General features: G+C 45.8%; 1 protein-coding gene across 6 annotated transcripts in view; it reads left to right on the top strand.

The window, feature by feature from the left end:
* The first annotated feature begins 43 nt into the window (after positions 1 to 43).
* The window catches only part of FAM149B1 (family with sequence similarity 149 member B1), a 45,855-nt gene continuing 31,966 nt past the window's right edge, over positions 44 to 13,932 (top strand). For 3 of the 6 annotated variants that reach the window (XR_005779810.1, XM_040436982.1, XM_040436986.1), the window contains exons 1-7: positions 72 to 261; positions 6,904 to 6,988; positions 7,077 to 7,187; positions 9,177 to 9,300; positions 10,633 to 10,775; positions 12,631 to 12,747; positions 13,378 to 13,542. Coding sequence is in view for 5 of the 6 variants with exons in the window: in XM_040436982.1 (XP_040292916.1) it covers positions 6,942 to 6,988; positions 7,077 to 7,187; positions 9,177 to 9,300; positions 10,633 to 10,775; positions 12,631 to 12,747; positions 13,378 to 13,542 (707 nt within the window). In the remaining variant the exon portion in view is untranslated. Of the gene's footprint in view, positions 262 to 6,903; positions 6,989 to 7,076; positions 7,188 to 9,176; positions 9,301 to 10,632; positions 10,776 to 12,630; positions 12,748 to 13,377; positions 13,543 to 13,932 lie in introns of all 6 variants that reach the window. The other 3 variants (XM_040436983.1, XM_040436984.1, XM_040436985.1) reach the window with 3 other exon arrangements.

A 13,932-nucleotide genomic window follows, 5' to 3' on the forward strand; every position in this document is an offset into this window, starting at 1 on the left:
AGCGCCTCCAGCAGGAACATGTGACAGGAGGCCGTCGCAGGCAGTGACGTGTCCGGGAGTCATGACGACTACGGAGCGTCCTTACGGCGGCCTGACAGCTGCGAACTGCGGGAGCCTTCAACGCAGGTGAACGCGACAGGGCAGAGGTGGTCGGTGTCTCTGTGGAGAGGAAAGGGTCAAGTGTTGGAGTCCCAGTGGAACCACAAGTCACAGGTTTCTCTACTAATAGACCTGAGCTTTAGAGTCTTCAGACTCCAGATGGTACATGGGACCTGGCAAATTTTATTCTGCGGGGTCCTTCCAGACAGGGCCTCAGTAGAGACAGCCACAAGTGCCTCCCCCAACTGGGGGCATGGGGGGCATCACCACGCTCGATGGACAGGAGAGATCACACTGCTGTCCTGCAGATCACTGCGGTTTTCTCTGTTCTGGGGCTGCCACTAATCTACGAATACTATGTACATGGTACACATTGTGGCTGCCACTAATCTACGAGCACTATGTACATGGTACACATTGTGGCTGCCACTAATCTACGAGCACTATGTACATGGTACACATTGTGGCTGCCACTAATCTACGAGCACTATGTACATGGTACACATTGTGGCTGCCACTAATCTACGAGCACTATCTACATGGTACACATTGTGGCTGCCACTAATCTACGAGCACTATGTACATGGTACACACATTGTGGCTGCCACTACTCTACGAGCACTATGTACATGGTACACACATTGTGGCTGCCACTACTCTACGAGCACTATGTACATGGTACACATTGTGGCTGCCACTAATCTACGAGCACTATCTACATGGTACACATTGTGGCTGCCACTAATCTACGAGCACTATGTACATGGTACACATTGTGGCTGCCACTAATCTACGAGCACTATGTACATGGTACACATTGTCGCTGCCACTAATCTACGAGCACTATCTACATGGTACACATTGTGGCTGCCACTAATCTACGAGCACTATGTACATGGTACACATTGTGGCTGCCACTAATCTACGAGCACTATCTACATGGTACACATTGTGGCTGCCACTAATCTACGAGCACTATGTACATGGTACACATTGTGGCTGCCACTAATCTACGAGCACTATGTACATGGTACACATTGTCGCTGCCACTAATCTACGAGCACTATCTACATGGTACACATTGTGGCTGCCACTAATCTACGAGCACTATGTACATGGTACACATTGTGGCTGCCACTAATCTACGAGCACTATGTACATGGTACACATTGTGGCTGCCACTAATCTACGAGCACTATGTACATGGTACACATTGTGGCTGCCACTAATCTGCGAGCACTATCTACATGGTACACATTGTGTCTGCCACTAATCTACGAGCACTATGTACATGGTACACATTGTGGCTGCCACTACTCTACGAGCACTATGTACATGGTACACATTGTGGCTGCCACTAATCTGCGAGCACTATCTACATGGTACACATTGTGGCTGCCACTACTCTACGAGCACTATGTACATGGTACACATTGTGGCTGCCACTAATCTACGATCACTATGTACATGGTACACATTGTGGCTGCCACTAATCTACGAGCACTATGTACATGGTACACATTGTGGCTGCCACTAATCTACGAGCACTATGTACATGGTACACATTGTGGCTGCCACTAATCTACGAGCACTATGTACATGGTACACATTGTGGCTGCCACTACTCTACGAGCACTATGTACATGGTACACATTGTGGCTGCCACTACTCTACGAGCACTATGTACATGGTACACATTGTGGCTGCCACTAATCTGCGAGCACTATCTACATGGTACACATTGTGGCTGCCACTAATCTGCGAGCACTATGTACATGGTACACATTGTGGCTGCCACTAATCTACGAGCACTATGTACATGGTACACATTGTGGCTGCCACTAATCTACGAGCACTATGTACATGGTACACATTGTGGCTGCCACTAATCTACGAGCACTATGTACATGGTACACATTGGGGCTGCCATTAATCTACGAGCACTATGTACATGGTACACATTGGGGCTGCCACTAATCTACGAGCACTATGTACATGGTACACATTTTGGCTGCTCTTTGAGTGCAGTGATGGGTGTTATCAGGGCTCCTAAGTGTCCCTCTTTTGGACCCAAGTGCTTCTTAAAGAGGACCTGTCACCTCTCCTGACACGCCTGTTTTAATAGCTTCATACATTCCCCATGTAATAACAATTCTGTAGCTTCTATTATATTCTATTCTTATGTCTCTATGTTGTGCCATTCCTTTATTATTCCTACTAGAAGTTATGAATGAATTGCTAGCAGTCTGCAGTAAGGGTACAGAGGGGTGGTAACAAGTTGGGGTGTGTGCCTGCACAGTCTGACAATGGCAGCACTGATTGGCTAGAGCGAGTCTATGCAGTGAGTACACCCCCCAACTGGTTACCACCCCTCTGTACCCTTACTGCAGACTGCTAGCAATTCATTTATAACGTCTAGTAGAAATAATTAGGGTTGTTGCGGGTATCGAAATTTCGATACCCAATCGATACTTTTGTCCCGGTATCGATACGATACCGGGATTTCCGTTTTTTCGATACTGGGCTGCGCTTCTGCGCAGTCTAGTATCTCTGAACATGAGCGCGCTGCTATCGGCGCGCTCATGTTCTCTCTCAGCAGCACGGGGAGAAGGAAGCTGTCCTCCCTCCCCCTGTGCTGCTGCTGCTGCCACCAATGAGAAGAGAGGGGCGGAGGAGGGGCGGCAATGAGAAGAGAGGGGCGGAGGAGGGGCGGCAATGAGAAGAGAGGGGGTGGAGGAGGGGCGGCAATGAGAAGAGAGGGGCGGAGGAGGGGCGGGCGCACTGCGCCCCCAATGATAGGATTACTATCGGAGCGATGGGAGGAGACATCAGCTTCACTAGTGGGCGTTCCTTTTCCCTGCGCTGCGATTGGACAGCGCTACAGCCAGGGAGAAGGAACGCCCACTAGTGAAGCTGATGTCTCCTCCCATCGCTCCGATAGTAATCAGCAGCATGTGGAGCAGGAGAGGAGACAGTAATGGGGCACTGCGGGCGAACGGAGCGGCGCCCAGGACTAAATGGTGAGTGCTGAGACATCGCTGGGCGCCGCTCTGTGTGGCCTAATAGTGAAAGTCTGGACTCATATACAGTAGTCAGTCTTTAACACATACAGGAGGCGGGTGCCGGCAGCAGAATCGCATTGCCGGCACCCTGCCCCTGACAGGGAGCTGCGATCAGCGGCAGTTAACTGCCGCTGATCTGCTAGTACCCGCCTCCTGTATAAAGGGGTAAAATCATTGGTGGTGCAGTGTGCCCCCCCCCCCCTCAATCCCCCCATCCCATTAAAATCATTGGTGGCACAGTGCGCCGGCCCCTCTCAACCCTCCAGTATTAAAATCATTGGTGGCAGTGGCCACAGGGACCTCTCCACTCCCCCTCATTGGTGGTGCAGTGGCAGCTTCTGATCGGAGCCCCAGCTGTGTAAGCCTGGGGCTCCGATCGGTTACCATGGCAGCCAGGAAGCCCTGGTTGCCATGGTAACATCCCTGATGCTGTGTGCACAAAGCACAGAGCAGCAGGGACAGTGTGGAGTCCTATTCACCCTGATAGAGATCTATCAGGGTGAATAGGAAAAGGGATGAAAGATCCCAGGTTCTAGCCCCTAAGGGGGGAAATGGTTATTAAATAAAAAGTGAAAAAAAAAAAAACACTAAAATATGAAGTATAAATCACCCCCCTTTTCCCAATTTCACATATAAAATATATAAATAAACATATTACATCGCCACGTCAGAAAAGTCCAAACTATTAAAATATAAAAAAAAAATCTAGGTGGTGAATGCCGGAACAGAAAAAATAAAATAAAAACTGCGCGATTCGCCATTTTTAAAAATGAGGAATGCACGTGGCTTTTTTTGTTTATTTTTTTCGCGTGGTATCGAATGGTATCGAGTATCGCAATACTTTTTCATGGTATCGAAACCGAATCAAAAATTTGGTATCGCAACAACTCTAGAAATAATACAGGAATGGCACATCACAGAGCCATAATAATAGATGCTCCAGAACTGTTATTACATGAGGAATACATGTAGCTATTAAAACAGGCAGGTCAGGAGGGGTGACAGGTCCTCTTTAAGAAATAACTTGGGTCCAAAAGAGGAACACTTGGGAGGCCTGATAACACCCATCACTGCAGTCACACAGCAGCCACAATGTGTACCATATAGAAAGTGCTCGTAGATTAGTGGCAGCCACAATGTGTACCATGTAGAAAGTGCTTGTAGATTAGTGGCAGCCACAATGTGTACCATGTAGATAGTGCTCGTAGATTAGTGGCAGCCACAATGTGTACCATGTACATAGTGCTCGTAGATTAGTGGCAGCCACAATGTGTACCATGTACATAGTGCTCGTAGATTAGTGGCAGCCACAATGTGTACCATGTACATAGTGCTCGTAGATTAGTGGCAGCCACAATGTGTACCATGTAGATAGTGCTCGTAGAAGGATAGCAGTGTGATTTTTCCTGTCCATCGAGCGTGGAGCTATTAAACTAGGCATGTCAGGAGTGGTGACAGGTCCTCTTTAAATGTCCCTGTTTTGACCTGGGAAATAAATGGGCATTAATAAACTTACTAAACTGCTGCCTGGTTCCTACCTGCACATTAGTGCTCAACTCTACATATACAGTACAGACCAAAAGTTTGGACACACCTTCTCATTCAAAGAGTTTTCTTTATTTTCATGACTATGAAGGCATCAAAACTCTGAATTAACACATGTGGAATTATATACATAACAAACAAGTGTGAAACAACTGAAAATATGTCATATTCTAGGTTCTTCAAAGTAGCCACCTTTTGCTTTGATTACTGCTTTGCACACTCTTGGCATTCTCTTGATGAGCTTCAAGAGGTTGTCCCCTGAAATGGTTTTCACTTCACAGGTGTGCCCTGTCAGGTTTAATAAGTGGGATTTCTTGCCTTATAAATGGGGTTGGGACCATCAGTTGCGTTGAGGAGAAGTCAGGTGGATACACAGCTGATAGTCCTACTGAATAGACTGTTAGAATTTGTATTATGGCAAGAAAAAAGCAGCTAAAGTAAAGAAAAACAAGTGGCCATCATTACTTTAAGAAATGAAGGTCAGTCAGCCGAAAAATTGGGAAAACTTTGAAAGTAAGGGCTATTTGACCATGAAGGAGAGTGATGGGGTGCTGCGCCAGATGACCTGGCCTCCACAGTCACCGGACCTGAACCCAATCGAGATGGTTTGGGGTGAGCTGGACCGCAGAGTGAAGGCAAAAGGGCCAACAAGTGCTAAGCATCTCTGGGAACTCCTTCAAGACTGTTGGAAGACCATTTCAGGGGACTACCTCTTGAAGCTCATGAAGAGAATGCCAAGAGTGTGCAAAGCAGTAATCAAAGCAAAAGGTGGCTACTTTGAAGAACCTAGAATATGACATATTTTCTGTTGTTTCACACTTGTTTGTTATGTATATAATCCCACATGTGTTAATTCATAGTTTTGATACCTTCAGTGTGAATCTACAATTTTCATAGTCATGAAAATAAAGAAAACTCTTTGAATGAGAAGGTGTGTTCAAACTTTTGGTCTGTACTGTATATATAGTATTATTTGGTACAATTTGGACCTTAAATTGTCTATAATCTGATGTTTTTGTGCTATTTAAAGGGGTACTCTACTGCAAGAATAAAACTGTCCTAGAGGCTGCACATGCTGTAAAAATAACTAATTTACAGAACGTATACCCACCAAACCCCCGCCTCTGCAATTTTGATGGTGCCAGGGCCCCGCAGCACCCCTCTGTATACCACTGTCTCAACATGGAAGGAAATGGCTGTAAATGCTGCTCAGCCAATCACTGGCTGCAGCCATCACTCCCCATAACCAGTGATTGGATCTTTCACACAATGAGCCCCTCTTTCACTGTCCAAAAAGATGGGTGGTATGTATTATTACATGGGCCCTATGGCATTACTGTAGCCCCTGATGTGGCTTGTATTCTAATCTAGAAACCACTGACAGACACGTTGAGATCAAGTTATTAACCATTGAGAAAGCTGGGGGACTTTGAGTATGGCCACCATTACGGGTTGTCACTCAGCTTTCCTAGAGTCCAGAAACCTAAATCCGCCTAGATACATCCCCCACCGCCATGTCACTATGTATCACTGTATAGTTATGCAGTATTGTCTGTCCGGAGTGTGGGGAAGCTGGGTGCTTGATTTTTATTAGATAGCATACATGGGGGGAATGGTGGAATCGGGAAAGCTGAGTGATTGATACATGGGGGGAATGGTGGAATCGGGAAAGCTGGGTGATTGATACATGGGGGAATGGTGGAATCGGGAAAGCTGAGTGATTGATACATGGGGGGAATGGTTGAATTGGGAAAGCTGGGTGATTGATACATGGGGGAATTGGTTGAATCGGGAAAGCTGGGTGATTGATACATGGGGGAATGGTTGAATCGGGAAAGCTGGGTGATTGATACATGGGGGAATGGTTTAATCGGGAAAGCTGGGTGATTGATACATGGGGGAATGGTTTAATCGGGAAAGCTGGGTGATTGATACATGGGGGAATGGTTTAATCGGGAAAGCTGGGTGATTGATACATGGGGGAATGGTTGATCGGGAAAGCTGGGTGATTGATACATGGGGGAATGGTTTAATCGGGAAAGCTGGGTGATTGATACATGGGGGAATGGTTGATCGGGAAAGCTGGGTGATTGATACATGAGGGAATGATTGATCGAGAAAGCTGGGTGATTGATACATGGGGGAATGGTTGAATCAGGATATGAAGATATTCACAGACAATTTCTTTTGACCACAGGCATCAAGAGGAAATGACAGAGTGACTTGTGCACTAGGATGATTTCCAGATACAAAAGGAAACCAGTATCACAGACATCACAAATGTAAGTCCCCGTCCATATACATGGACCTGTCTGATTTCTACTAATCCTCAGCATCTACATATAATAATCCTATTCTCTCCATTTCTAGCAATCAGACCCTTACAAAAGCTGCAGAAAATCATCCCCATCCAGACAAAGGAGAAGGGTTTTCCGTCTCTCGTGGCAGTGAACGATACGAGGCGGCGTCTGACTGTGAAAGGTACATGTCGTATGGGACAAGTGATTCGCCATTTAGAATGGATGGGGCATATGTTACGTGGCACACGAGCCATGTTAAAGCATGGCTTCACCCAGGAGGCTATAGAGCCGTCAGCCTCACACACTGATAGAAGGGCTGGAAGCGGATCTGCTGCCACTGGAGTGGATATCTTCAGATCCGAGCGCCTTGGACCATTGAAGTATGTTAGGAAGTTCTATAGCTTGTTGTTTCAACACATGTAGGACAAGCCCTTCAAAATTTCCTCAAAACTGTCATCAGACTGAAATCTGTGTTTTACAGCAGTCTGTAATCTGTGTACGGGACAGGGGCTATAAGTTGGCGTGAAAATGGCCATTTATGTACACTCATTGACAAAAAAATAAATAATGCACCAACCAAAGAGTTGTGTGAATGGAATGAAACTTTCTATGTGTGACTGTGATGATGATCCATGTAAGTGATTACAATATTGGGGAAAACTGTACAGTTGAAAGGAGGACCCTGTTGGGCACCTGTAGATGAGATACAATTGGCCCTGCGTGTATTCTGGGACACAGGTCCTGTATGCTCGTAGGCTGCCGAAATTGGTGTCCCAGCTGGTCCTATAAAGGCTTTGTTGCTGGTAAATCGGGCGACAGGGCAGCCCAAGGAAGTGTCACAATCTTGAGGAGACATTCCTGGGAAACCCTTGCTGTGTGTGGGCGAGCATTATGCTGCTGAACAATAGCGATATGTGTCCCGCTCAGTAGAGGTGAAGCTCTGCCCTTACATGCATGATCTCCTCCACAGTATGAGGACAAGTGATGGCTATAGCAATCGCTCATCCTCATACAACAGAGTGCAGTTCACACGGCAGGATCTGCTGCCCAGGGACGATAATTGGTGTGCTTGCATGAACAACAGTTTCACCCAATGAACAAGCATTTTGCTCGTAGATCCGGTGATCTGCTGCACCTTTTTTTGAATCAAATCTTTTTTATTATTATTGACAGATATTTTACATGTATACAAAATGTACAATATAACATATCAAGAAAAATAAAGCTCTTAATACATTCTTTTTGCATTGTCAGTTTCTTTTTCACTAAGATATTTGAAATATAATTATCTCTAACAGCCCCCCTCCCCACTCACTCCAGCATGTAACTCCGCTCCTACTCCCTATATCGTGATACCGCTATTGGACAACCAAACACTCCATAGTTTGTCAAATTTTTGTGGGAATCCTCTTTTAAAGAGGTTCTGCAGTTTTTTTAAACTGATGATCTATCCTCTGGATAGATCATCAGCATCTGATCGGCGGAGGTCCGACACTTGTTCACTTGAATCGAGCCTAGCCCCGCGCCCAGGCCAGTGATACTAGTCGTGACGTCACTGGGCCTGCAGTAAACAGCGAGAAGGCAGCGGCGCTACTGCCAGCGCCACTGTCTTCTCAAACAGATGATCGGCAGGGGTCCCGGGTGTCGGACCCCCGTCGACCAGATGCTGATGATCTATCCAGAGGATCAGTTTAAAAAAACTGCAGAACCCCTTTAAGGAATATAGCTTTTTCACAGACCAACATATTATTAACTTTAACCCTGAATTGCTCCAATGTTGGAGGACTTCTCTGTATCCAGTGTAGGGCTATCAGTTTTCGGGCTACGTATAACAGTCTAACCTCACTGACATTTTATCATGTATTATCTCCAATATACCTTCCCAATATCTGTCTAAGCTCTGACATTGCCACAGCATATGGAACGCCTCAGCTGGCTCAAAAGAGCGCCTTGGGCATTGTGCGTCTGTGCTTCAGAAATACTGGCGTTTTGTACACTCTATAAATGATACACAGTTGAGATGGTTTCCCTTGCTCACTCAATGAGGTCAGCGGGATCGCCTCTATCTGCTGCACCTTTACACGGGCAGATGGTAAAATCCACCTTACGTCAAAACCGTATATGTGTGCTATAAAGGGGCAATAAAAATCTGTGGTATTTTTGTTTTCAGCAAATCAGATGTTTCCAGAAATTCTGGATTACCCAGGAATGATACCGAGGATTCGTGGTCGGAGGTTCAGAGTTGCGCCGGCCTGTCAACGGACAACAGCTCAGTTTTGTCTTGGGGCTTTGATGTAAGAACTTAAGGATTTGTGTGTACAGAGTATATGATTTTCAAGTTATCTTATTGACCCATATTCCCCACCCTAAATACCGTCAACCATTTTTGAAAACTATGCTAGTTGTGGCTAGGCATGCTGCGGACCAACCAGAGTGCATTAAACCCCAAATTGTACTATAAGTAAAAATGAATTAAAAAACCCATATAAGCATTTTAGGGTATGTCCGCACGAGATGGAAATACTGCGTATTTGCCGGCACAGGTTTGTGTGCAGCAAATCTGCAGCACTTTAAGGCTCCATTCACACGTCCGCAAATGGGTCCGCATTCGTTCCGCAATTTTGCGGAACGGGTGAGGACCCATTCATTTTCTATGGGGACGTAATGGATGCGGACAGCACACAGTGTGCTGTCCGCATCCGCATTTCCGGAGCACAAGCCCCGATCTTCAGGTCCGCAGCTCCGCAAAAGATAGAACATGTCCTATTCTTGTCCGAAACCTGCGGACAAGAATAGGCATTTCTATAGGGGTGCCGGGCGGGTGTGTTGCGGATCCGCAATTTGCGGGTCCGCAACACACCACGGACGTGTGAATGGAGCCTAATGTACAGGAGCAAGGGTGCACAGAGTGTCTTGGGTCAGCCCTCAGTGCACTTAAAGGGGTTTTCCAAGACTTTTACACTGATGACCTATCCTTAGAATAGGTCATCGGTATCTGATCGGTGTTGGACCCCGCTGATCAGCTGTTTAAGAAGGCAGCAGGGCTCGCAGTAGCGCCACGGCCTTCTCACAGCTTTCTCTAGGCCAGTGAAGACACGTTCATCGGTCATGGCCTAGGTGCAACCTCAAGAAGACAGATCCCTGGGAATCCCTGGTGTCTCTGTGCTTAGAAGACTTCTCTGCCACCTGATGCCTCTATAATAATGAACTGTGTAGTCTCTTAAATAATCTACCAGTATTTTATATGGATGCATAAACTGATTGAGATGCTGTAAGATGCCTATTACCGTAGTATATTGTGCAGTCAATCTAGCTGTGGCTTACTACTTTCTGGTTAGATCTCTCTCACTCTGCTGATAGAGTGCAAGCTCCTTCAGGCTCTTAAAGGGCCAGCGCACCCTAATCTTCACCAGCTAATGGCTCCACACCTTGAGGTACTTAAAGGACTTATGCAGCTAGTACATTTTGATGACCCATCCTCAGAATAAGTCATCAATATATGATCGGTGGGGGTCTGACTCCCGGCTAAATCCAGATCCCTTTATAGAGGTTTATACCAAAGGGGCCACTTAGGAGATTAATTATACAGATGGGATGAAATTCTGATGCTTCTCTGTTCCTCGCAGGAGTTTGACCAGGCTGCCACAAGACAAGTCCAGAAAATTTTCAAGCAGATTGATGAGCTGCTGTATGAGCAGAAGGCCAGCACACTTGTGGAAGGTCTGCAAGAAGAGTGCCATCAATGGAGAGCATCCTTCCCACATCTGCGGTATTTCACCTATCCCTGCTATAGTCTGTACATGGTCAGAGACATCAGTGCTTAATGTCTCCAAGGGAGACCCGGTGGCTTACTTCATTTGCCAGTGCAAACTGTAAAAAACCCTTAAAGCCAAATTCTCACACTTGTCGGGTTTGGTTTTACTATGGTTTTTCTCCACATTGACTTCATTGTGTGGAACTCAACAACACAGTGTACCGATAATTTTTGGAATGAATACTTATTGTGGGAGAGCTCTGTTTTTTTTAAAATAAGGGCTCTTTCACACTTGCGTTCTTGTCTTCCGGCATAGAGTTCCGTCGTCGGGGCTCTATGCCGGAAGAATCCTGATCAGGATTATCCCAATGCATTCTGAATGGAGAGAAATCCGTTCAGGATGCATCAGGATGTCTTCAGTTCCGGACCGGAACGTTTCTTGGCCGGAGAAAATACCGCAGCATGCTGCGCTTTTTGCTCCGGCCAAAAATCCTGAACACTTGCCGCAAGGCCGGATCCGGAATTAATGCCCATTGAAAGGCATTAATCCGGATCCGGCCTTAAGCTAAACGTCGTTTCGGCGCATTGCCGGATCCGACGTTTAGCTTTTTCTGAATGGTTACCATGGCTGCCAAGACGCTAAAGTCCTGTTTGCCATGGTAAAGTGTAGTGGGGAGCAGTATACTTACGTCCGTGTGGCTCCCAGGGCGCTTCAGAGTGACGTCAGGGCGCCCCACACGCATGGATGACGTGTCGCATGGATCACGTCATCCATGCACATGTGGCGCTCTGACGTCATTCTGGAGCGCCCCGGGAGCGGCACGGACTGTAAGTATACTGCTCCCCCGCTCCCCACTACTACTATGGCAACCAGGACTTTAATAGCGTCCTGGCTGCCATAGTAACACTGAACGCATTTTGAAGATGGATCCGTCTTCAAATGCTTTCAGTTCACTTCCGGCGTGTAATTCCGGCAAATGGAGTACACGCCGGATCCGGACAACGCAAGTGTGAAAGAGCCCTTAAAGGCTCCCCTGCACAATGGTGTAAAACAACATGAGGGTTCACTTCAGAGGAGCATTAAAGCTTACTGCACACTGTCTTACTAGAGACTTCAGTGTTTAACAGACAGTACACAGGCAGCTCCTAAACTCCCTCTAATGGTGGCAGTGGGCAGCCAGAATATTCTCTTTTTAAGCCATGTTTATGCAGGGAATTTGGAGCTATGACTGCAATAAACATATATTAAGAAATTAATCAGCGCATCATTTTCAAATGGCATTTATCATGTGGAGACGTACGTACATTAGTACAAGTTCCTTGTATTAACTTTCTCTACATGATAAATGCCATTTGATGAAGGGAGACATCCCCTCTAACCTATGTAGACAAAAGCAACGTGACATTCAAAGACAGACCTTCAATTTAAAGTTGTCTTCAAGATGTTTCCCGAGATCTGCAAAAATTTGACCAAAGAGTGAACTGCCATAAAAGAATGAAAATGAGTCACCTGATAAATCCAGCACCATCGCTCCCATGGGGCCTGCTGGTCTCTGTTTACTGGGCTGCAGAGAGATGTGACTGCTGCAGCCCATCTCTGAATGCTGAGGCTAGTGATTGAGTGGGTAGACGGGCACGTCATCACTGCAGCACGGTATAAAAAAGACCAGCAGGGACCAATATAGCAAGGGCCCTGGAGCGTGAGGGAGTTTATCAAGTGAGTCATGGGTCTTTCATTATTTTATGGTGAAATTTTGCTGATCTCAGATAACCCCTTTAAGGATTCCTTTTAGAAATGATCCACTCTTTTTCAAATTGAATTACTGAAAATGTGTGGTTGATATCTGTTGCTTCATTGTCCCAATTCCAGAATACATGGCAAGCAGGTAGTGCCCCCTGCAGATGATGGATACAGCTGGCACTCAAGTCATTCTGAAACTGCTTCTTCCATACCCTTCGGTGCTACCCATACAAAGGAGTCCAGTGAGTAAGTACGAATTACATTACACAAGTAACATATGAGCATGATCTGCAGAAGAATATGGAAACAATTTGGGGGGAATTTATCATGAGGGTAATATCTGAAGTCAGTTTTCCTTGAGTCTGCGTTGGCATGCAGAATGGCACACATTGTTAAATTTGGCTCATTTTTAAACATTTTGGGCTGGAAATGCTGCTCCAGTTTTCTGTACTAATTAACTCCTTAAGGACATCTGTACATGCACGGTGGAAGTCCATTCTTTAAAAATGGCGCTTGCTGCAGAGGGCAGCAGGCGCCGTAACCGACAGGTTTCTGCTGTTTTCGGTACCGTGCTATGTGATACTGAATAACTATAAGAATTGCAGCTTCTGGCTGCCACTTTGGTCGGCCATTAAATGTTTGCTGTTGCACTTTAGTTCATTGTTATTGAAGATGCCCTAATAAACAGATGCTTGTCTGATACAATGAAAATCTTGGCTATATATTTGAATGTGTGTAAATTGTAGATAATGTGCCCAGTAATATACTGTACAAGTTAGATGTATGCGTATAACGCATAGATCTGGTTAGTTTCAATAGAAATCTTTGTATAGTTTGCGTGTGTTAGCTGCTTCTGATATATCATGTGTATTCCAGGTTAGGTATTTTCGGCACCAGGTTTTCCCTCTCCACGCCTAGTGACACCACTGCCCCGGTGTCTTTTTCTCTCTGTACTGAAGAAGATGAGGATGAAGATGGTGCGGGGGTAATCATGTCAGACGGTACAATGGAGGAGTATTTGGCTTTTGACAGCAGAGATAAGTGAGTAATTACCAAAGAAAAAAACAGTAGGGGAGATTTACCAAACTGGTGCAAAGAAAAACTGGTCGTTTCCCATAGCAACCAGATTCCACCTTTCATTTTTCAGAGCTCCTTTGGAAAATGAAAGGATAAATCTGATTGGGTGCTATCGACAACTAAGCCAGTTTCCATTGCACCAGTTCTGATGAATCTTCCCCAGTAAGTGTAGAAGGAGTGCATCTGGTATTAGCATTTCCTTTATACGTAAGTCATCTCCTATAATAGAGGAGGGTGGGTCAAAATAAAATACGCAAAATACGGATGATACAGAGGATCCATGTGCTTTCCCCACCCTAAAGGTGCTTTTCAGGTTTATTTAAAGTGTAACTGTAATGTGTAGGGACAGAATAT

This window comes from Bufo bufo, chromosome 6 (genome assembly GCF_905171765.1).
Source record: "Bufo bufo chromosome 6, aBufBuf1.1, whole genome shotgun sequence".
Classification (NCBI taxonomy): Eukaryota; Metazoa; Chordata; class Amphibia; order Anura; family Bufonidae; genus Bufo; species Bufo bufo.